Genomic DNA, 8,649 nt, shown 5'->3' with positions numbered 1-8,649 from the left:
ATAAACTTCCACTTCTTCCTGTTTTTATAGTTTGCTTATTTCCTTAGTGTCATAGTTTTGTCTCCAGTTCTGGAGATTATTAATCTTCTGAGGATCAGAACCTTCATGGAAGTATTTCCTGTACGTGTTTATCTGTGTCTTTAACAAATTAGTATCTACTCGTTGTTGTTGTTGTTGTTGTTTATTATTATTATCATAATCATGCTGCAAATGATAGGAAACTTCGTTCATAGTAATAACATTTTTTCTTAGAAAAATATGTAGGTAAATCATTTTCGAGGGTTAAAGTATTTCTTGTATGACTAATTCAGGGGCATCCTTTAGAACATCTGCAAGTATCGCCAAATTCCAGAGGTCACCATCTTTATGTTGGTTTTGGCTAGCTGTTGTTGTATTTTAATGTTTGTTAGTAAGCGCAGCTATCAAAGTCTGTTCACTGTCTTGTATCTTGGAAGGGTTACTGATGAATCTAATATTTGCCTCAAGACTGACATAGAATTTAAGTGCATTCACTGGTTGGCAGACTCTATAAATGATTATCTGGAATTAAAGCTTTGTACTACTTTTTATAAACCCAGGCTCCTTGTTGCCTTGTTACCCACCGCGGAGGCTTCTAACAGCTATGCCCTTTATTTACTTTTCACACCTTCAAACTGAACTAAGGTGTGTGTTGTTGTTTTTTTTCAGTACAAGCCTTTTTAGCCTTCTTAACATACTTGTATGTGGGGGGATGGGGGTAACTCCCACATCACTACAGACCCTCAGTTTAGCCATTAGAATAAATCTTGGTGGTAAAAATTATGGATATGGTTTGTGTCTTGCAGACCCCTGACAGATGTTGAAGTAAAGGCATGATGCAGTCTGATGCAGGATCCCTAAAATCATGCTTCCTGCCATGGCACACATGTATGGCAGGAGGTGCAATTGTGGAATCCCATGTCAGATCCCATTGCTCCATATTACCAGTGCAGGCGGGGGGTCTAATCCCAAGCTCCCCTTGCAAAGGTGAGTAGCAAGCTTGGCGCTCTGCACTTCCCCAGCTGGGAACTCCAGTTACTTGGAAGGCACTTGGAAGACTCCCATGTGCTCTGGTGGCTGGGAACTGGCCACACATTTAATTAAAAGCATGATAGGCCCCAGCCACAAAGTTATTACACCTATTGTGTAATTAATTCCTATTACACTTATTTTGTGTAATAACTTTGTGGTTTATTCCTCATTTTATCACACCATTAATTGAAAGACCATGTGGCCAGGTCACTAGTTAAGACATGATTAACCGGTTAATCACATCTTAAGTGTAACATCTACCAGGCTACAGTGTCTGCTTACCCTGAGTTGATGTTGAGTAGTTGCTTCTGTCTCGACTGACAGGTTGGAGATGAATCATAATGTTGGATTAATACCACTAAATACCACATCATAAATTTTAGACATATATGTACTTATTCTATTATATATTATTATTAAATATTACCTATTTGGAAGCAGGATAGGAATTGGCTTCAAATAAAAGTTTTTCAAGATCCAGGAAAATTGGGAGGTGAGGGAAGAGGAGCCAAGTTTTGTTTCACTTGTGCTTAGTTCTCGGTGTTGTGATCCTACAAAGTTGAGGCAAATTAAAGTTCTAAATTATGAAAATATGCTGGCAAATGGAATATAATGTTGTTTAAGAACCTTGTTTGTGCTACAAAATGTCCGTGGTGGAAAGCTAGTTAGTTCAGTTGGCATGTTTGCTTTCATTGTGGGCAGGACATAATGTGGGGTTTCAGTTTATTTTAATAACTGTTCTGTAGATGTTCCGAACTCTTCTGTGTTTTTGTGGGCAGTGTGAGATTGTCATGCAGTGTCCCATGGAGAAGCCAGTATTGGGTTCCCACAATTTAAAACTCAGGAAGCTGGCTGGGTGATGGGCCACTTTAGATGAAGAATAGTAACATCATCTTTGGTCCCCGGGAGGATAGAGATCAGGATGGTACTCCCTTTTTCTGAGGTAAAGGAGCAATGGTCCTAGAAAATTCCCTGATGGATTTCCTGTGGATTGGCATAAACTGCAGCAGTATATAAAGCAAAGCCACCCCTTCTTTCCAACCACTCTAAAATTTGGTGACTGCAAAAAGCAATTTTTAATAGCATATGGAAGAGAGTGGGGAGAGATTATGCCTCAACATGAAGGGATGGGCTGAAAGCCCATGCAAAAGCATGTTTGCATGCTTGAACTTAAGAACTCCCATAGAAATGGGGGCGGATTCCTGAAGTGTTCATGTGGTTATGCAAATTCCATTTTGGAATAAGTAGTTGGCTTTTTGCCTAGACTTTCTATTTTGAATAGAAGTCTTGTCATTAGGCGCTGACTTTTTTTTTTTTTTTTTTTTTTTTTTTTTAATTGCCAAATCTAATAAAGGTGGGCTGAGCTAGTAAGACTCCAGTAACTTGCACTCTTCTTGGCAATATGTTAAGTTTCCATGGCGTATGCTGAATTATACCAATATTCTCAGCATCTCAACAACAGTCACTTTTTTAGTCCTCCTATGCTGTACCTGTATTTGAGAAAATACAGATTTAAAAGTTAGCTTGTAATGAAGCTAACATTGATAAGTGGTTATCTTGCTCTGAATAAAAAGGAAAACAGCTGAGTTTTTCTCGCATATAATTGTGGAGGGCAGCTATACAAAAACTTTGTGGTTTTCTTCTGCTCATTTCCAAAATTAAATCTCTGAGCTTAAAGCAGGGGTGTCAACTGTGTGGGCTGAATTCAGCCCACAGAGCTGTCATCTGGCCTGCAGGGCTCCCAGGTGGGATGGAATGGGGCAAGTGGGGGTAGAGCCCGCTGCCAAATTCCAGGATATAGTGTTCCACTGAGGATGCCTGTCAGTGGTTGAGGATGATGTATTAACTCTCTCCCTGGTGCTACCACTTGCCTTGCCATTGCAGCCAAATTCAGCCCACAAGGAGCCCTGCGGTCCATGTCCAGCATGGGGGCAGGGTATGTTTGAAACCCTTGGCTCAGAGCGAATTGCTTGTTCAGTCTGTCTGCCTTCTCTTTTTAAACGAGTAATATTTCCAGTATTAATTCAGTGTACTCTCATTTGGTGCTGGATATTGATGGTATCATCAAATGAATTATATCCACTTAAAATATTAACTGTTGTAACAATTTAAATGAAATATGCTTTAAAGATGGCCTATATTTCCACGTCTTCAGCACTGATGTATCCTTTCTCTGAAAATCCATTTCGAGTGGACACAGTGCCCTGACTGATCAATTGCTAAGTCTGTGCATGCCCTGCAGTCTTGGTTTTGAGCCAAGGCATCCTGTTCAAGTTCTGGTCACAGGAATTCCATCCATTTCCATGAACTCACCTTGGCATTTGGAGAAGGTGCTGTCATTATTTAAGCTTTTAAAGAGGACCTTGTCTATTTTGTGCATTTTAAATTTAAACACAGCTGATTCTTGGGGTATGTTCATCTCTGTCGCGTGTGGAAGTACTGATTATTTTCCCCTTCCCCACCTTGAGGTGACTTCTGTGCTAATACAAGAAGTGCTATACATGCTTGGTGACAAATTGTATTAAACGAGTGTCCATTTCAAAATGGAACCTCACGTCTTTAAATGTAAGATCTTTCTTTTTGGCTTTTCTCTAGCTCCAGCTGATTAATAGATGCAGTAGTGGTGCAGATAACCTGTAAAAAGATAAATATATTCATAAATGAATAAAACTTCAATATTATGTGTCTTGGTTCTGTATATAAACTAAGAAAGTCACAGGACAAGGTACTGGTAATTTTCTGCTATCCATCACCAAATCAGATGAGGGGGTAGGATGAGCTGTTTCTTAAACACTTTCTCTCTCAATGTTGGAGATCTCATATAGGATTTTAGTTTGTGGCATTTATGCTATAGTTACACTGCAGATCAAACGTCCTCAGAATTTAAAAAATATACTTGTGAAAATCCAGATGTGCCTTAAAGGATTGCAGTCAACTCCAAGTAACTCTATATTAGTCCCTGTTTTAATGAATTAATTAATCAGTGAATGGAGCATCAATGATCGGCATGGATGCAAGTGGTCATGATCGAATTTCATTTGCCATATTATCCTGACCAAAAACGCACCTACTTAGTGCTTTTAAAAGATCTGCTGTTTTTCAGTGTTTCAAACTATGGTCAGCAAAACCAAATGAGAAAATGTTTAAATGTACAAATATGAATTATTAGGATTTTTCTAGAGAATGCATTTTTCAAATGCCCACTGTCAAAAGAAAAACCCAAAAAACATACTTCCTCAGTCTGGAAGGTTAAAAGCAATTCTGGTTAAGAGGCAAAGTGGGGATAGAAACATAAACGGGGAAACTTGTTCTCCTTGAAAACGACCAGCAGTAAAAAATTTTTTTTTTTAAATGCATACAATTCACGAGGACACTAAGAAGATTAAAAAAAAAACCCTGAAAAATCTATGGTCAATAAGAAGAAATTATTTAAATATATCATGAGCTAATAAAATGGGCAATAGTAATAGATCCAAAAGTAAACAAAAACTGTCAGATTTTCAATCCATGAAGCAAAAAAGGCAGAAGTGAATAATAAATATTGCATTTTCTAAACTAAAGAAGCTGGATGATTTTTTTTTTTTTTTTTTTTTTTTTTTTTTTATACTAATGCAGAGAAGATATTTCTGTAGCAATTTATGAAGTTTAGGGGGCTGTTGAAGAACAGCTGTTAATTTATTTTGAAAAATACACACCTGTATGCAACAGTAATAAAAGAATTGGCCAAGGAATATTTAAAGCCATCAATGTTGATATTTAAAAAAAAAAACTTGGGACACAGGGAGTCTGAGGGAGCTGAGGAAAAAGCTAATGTGCCAGAACTATAGTGGGATAACTGTAAGCCAGTCAGTCTGACACTGGTCCTAAGAAAATAATGGGAAGGCAAATAAAGGATGCAGCAGACATAGGATTAAAAGATGACAATCATGATTTTATGGAAAATAGGCCTCATCAAACTTGTTGTTCTAGAGATCAGAAGATTAGCTGATTAAAGGCACCTATGTTGGCCTGATTTACTTTTTTTTAAGCTCCCTTCCTTTCTTCAGTACTAGTGAAACCCTTCCTGGAAGATTATGTCCAGTTCTGGTGCTGATTTTTAAAAAGGATATTGACAAATTGGAAAAGCTTCAAGGAAGAACTACAGTAATTTTATAAGGTCTTTCATATGAAAACATTGCTAATAGTAAAACTAAAAAAAACCCTTCTATTTATTAAAAAAAACAAACCAACAAAAAAACAAAACCAACAACAAGAGAGTAGGAGGCATCTTGATCGTGGCCTGACCTACGTACATGAGGAACAAGCTTCTGATAGCAAATGGCTCTTTAATATTACAGAATGGGACACAAGATCTAGAAGCTGAAGCAATACAAATTCAAGCTAGAAATAAGCACCCTTTCCCTGCTTTTGTTTAACAGTGAAGGTAATCATTGGGACAGTTTACATAGAGATATCCTTGATTCTCTAATACTTAAAGCGTCAAAATCATTCTAAATGAGATAATCCAAAATTAGAAGTTTGCTGCACAGAGATTACTAAGTGATTAGGTATATTAAATATTCAGGTGCGGAAGGAATGCCCATAACTTTCCACAGTGTACAAACTAGAAGTGGATGGGAAATGTTGACCCAAAATTCATTGTACCTCAGCCTGGTCCCTTTCTCTCCATTGAGTCTCCAGTATCTATTGGTGAGCTAGAAAAAGAAGTTGTGTGGTGTTGCTGAAGTTCCCTGCCATTTAGTAGTAATTATACTAACATGTATAACATAAACAGGGACCCTAAGGGTATTTTCAAAAGAAATGGAATGGTTTGTCAAAATTCAGACTTGAACTGAGTCTGCTCAAAATTAGGAGCAAGAATCTTTCATAGATTTCATAGACACTAGGGCTGGAAGGGACCTCGGAAAATCATCGAGTCCAGCCCCCTGCCCCAGTGGCAGGAAGTCAGCAGGGGTCATAGGATCCCAGCAAGATAAGCATCCAAATTTCTCTTGAAGGCATTCAAAGTAGGTGCTTGCACCACCTCTGGAGGCAGTCTATTCCAGGCCTTGGGGGTTTGGACAGTAAAGAAGTTCTTCCTTATGTCCAGCCTGAAATGGTCATTGAGGAGTTTGTGACCGTTCGACCTTGTCATCCCTTGGGGCGCTCTGGTGAATCTTAAATGCTTCATTTTTAAAGGGAGAATCCTCTTGTGAGAATCCTGTCAGGTTTCTGGAGAGCTTTTGGTGAATCCTCTACTTATGTCAAAAGGAAAAAGTGGGGTTGGCAAAAGTCTTTTTGAATTAAGGGTTGAAGAAGAGAAACTTTAAACTTGGGGGTGGGAGGAGCTAATTTAAAAGACATCCAGAAGTTGCCTTCTTTTGAGTTGATTTCCTCAAAGAAAATAAGCAAGTCTCCTACAAGCGGCAAATACGCTAGCCCACAGACTGCTTCCCCAATAACATATGTCTTGGTGCAGTACCGTTCTGTTGGATTGGGTTGAAGTGCCAAGTGAGTCCTCTTGATTTCTAATACGGTATTTTTCAAGGCCTCATTCTGAAAGGTTTTTTGTTGATAATTGCCCACCCCTCTGCCACCCCTCCACATAAACATCTGCCACTGCTTCCTACAGTGATTTCGTGGCTGTCCTGCCTGGAGTTCCTTTCTGTCCTGGTGACAATGGCGGTGGGAAAGAGGGAAATCACCAGCAGGTGCTGTTGGTTGAGCCCTGCTGTCCTGAGACTATGATTCAGGCTTGAAAGCATTTGCTGCCAGTCAGGTCCTGGGAAGTGGAGATCAAGCAGAGGATCCTACTTTGCTGGTGGTGGTGCTGCTGCTGCTGCTGCTGCCTTCAGTGTCATAGCAGAAAGAAGAGAAGAACCTTTGATACTTGGTCATAGGATGAGTATGATAAAGAAATTTAAATATTTACCTAGTTCCCCAAAACAGCTGCTGGTTATGCTGTAGGAATTTATGCCCATCTCCACTGTGAAATCGTCATACTTGGGTAACTGTGTTTAACATAGAAAAGAACTACAACTGTGTAGTTTTTTTTTTCTTTGAACAGAATGAAAACATGCTGCAACTAGCTTAAAATGCTTTAAGCATGCTTTTTGTGGATCACTTATCCTTTATGAAAGCCTTCGTCTACACTGCGAAACAGTTCAGGCTTCGTTGTCTGGTGCATTTAGAGATATGAGATGCTTTTTTTTTTTTTAGCAGCTGTTTACTTTTTAAACAGATGAATAAGATGTTTAACACAACAGGGCCCTGAGTGCAAAGTAGATTTTCAGCTATCCTTAAGACACATGTGTTATAAACTTTGACACGGATTTTTAGGTGTTCATTCTGCAGCCCCATGTAGCTAAGCCCAGCGGGGAGTATAGCCCTGGTTCTCCCCGTCTCCCACTGCTGAGCTGTGGTCCATGGGGCTTGCAGAGCCGATTGGAGGGCAGTGCCAGCTCTGCCTGCCTCCAGGCTGCACTCCAATAGGCTCTGCCAGCCCCACAAAGCGCAGCCCCGTCTCTGTCCACCTCCCGCCACTGGGCTCTGCTCCGTGGGGCTGGCAGAGCTGATCCGAGCACAGCACCAGCTCTGCCTGCCTCCAGCTGCTGGGCTGCACCCCAATCAGCTCCGCCAGCCCCATAGATGCTGCTGCTGGCCTGAGCTCCATCTTCCCTGGCACTGGGTGCAGGCTGTGCCCAGTGCAAATCCCAGGCAGCAGCGGCAGTCTCCCATCATCCGCTGCAGGCCCAGGGACATGCACCCCTGGGAAGAGAAGCCTCCTCTCGCCTGCGCCCCGGATAAGAGGAAGTTGCCCTGTTGCCTGGGACCAGAGAAAATTGCCGCTGCCACCTGCCCCAGGCAGCAGCTGCAGCTTCCCCTCATTCGGTCCACAGATCCAGGACCCTCCAGGCTTGCACCCCCAGGAGGAGTCTGGCACAGCCTGGCAGCCCTCCCAGGGGTGTGAACCCCTGGTTCTGTGCTCTGGATGGGAAGAGGCTCGGGCTGCCTCCCCCACCTGGGACCAGCACTGGGCATGGGCTGCACCCAGGACCAGACGAGATTGCTGCTGCCGCAGCCTGAGCCTCCTCTCATCCAGGGCGCAGATGCGGGTGCCCACACCCCCAGGAGGGGTCCGGCACAGCCCCACAGCCCTCCCAGGGGTGTGGGCCTCCAGATCTGTGCCCGGATGACAGAAGACTGGCACTGCTGCCTGTGGCCATCAGCAGCATCTGGTTTCCCTGGCACTGGGTGTGGGCTGCACCCAGCACCGGTACCAGTCGTCAGTGGAAGCCTCCTGTCATCAGTACATATTGAGGGCTATAGATTGTACAGAAAGGACAGGGTGGGGAAAAAAGGGGGAGGGGTTGCGCTCTATGTCAGTGAGCAATATACGTCAACCCTCATCAAGATGGAATCCAAGGATGAGGAGGTAGAAGGATTGTGGGTTAGGCTACATGGGGGGCAAGGAGAAAGGGATTTGGTGGTAGGGGTCTGCTACAGACCCCCACATCAAGGGGAAGAAAGAGATTCGGGGCTCCTGAGGCAACTCTCGGAGACCATAAAAGCTAAAGAGGCGGTAGTCATGGGGGACCTAAACTACCCGGACATCTGCTG

At 42.2% G+C, this 8,649-nt stretch overlaps 1 protein-coding gene across 2 annotated transcripts in view; it reads left to right on the top strand.

Annotated features, from left to right (window-relative positions):
• The first annotated feature begins 830 nt into the window (after positions 1–830).
• SPRED2 (sprouty related EVH1 domain containing 2) overlaps positions 831–8,649 on the top strand; it is a 79,055-nt gene continuing 71,236 nt past the window's right edge. For both annotated transcript variants that reach the window (XM_014518905.2, XM_025201443.1), the window contains exon 1: positions 831–1,005. In XM_014518905.2, the coding sequence (XP_014374391.2) occupies positions 884–1,005 (122 nt within the window). In that variant the 5' untranslated portion in view covers positions 831–883. The remainder of the gene's footprint in view (positions 1,006–8,649) is intronic.

Source organism: Alligator sinensis, unplaced genomic scaffold, assembly GCF_000455745.1.
Source record: "Alligator sinensis unplaced genomic scaffold, ASM45574v1 scaffold939_1, whole genome shotgun sequence".
Classification (NCBI taxonomy): domain Eukaryota; kingdom Metazoa; phylum Chordata; order Crocodylia; family Alligatoridae; genus Alligator; species Alligator sinensis.
Note: the sequence above shows the minus strand (reverse complement) of the source record. Positions and strands in the feature narration are given on the sequence as shown.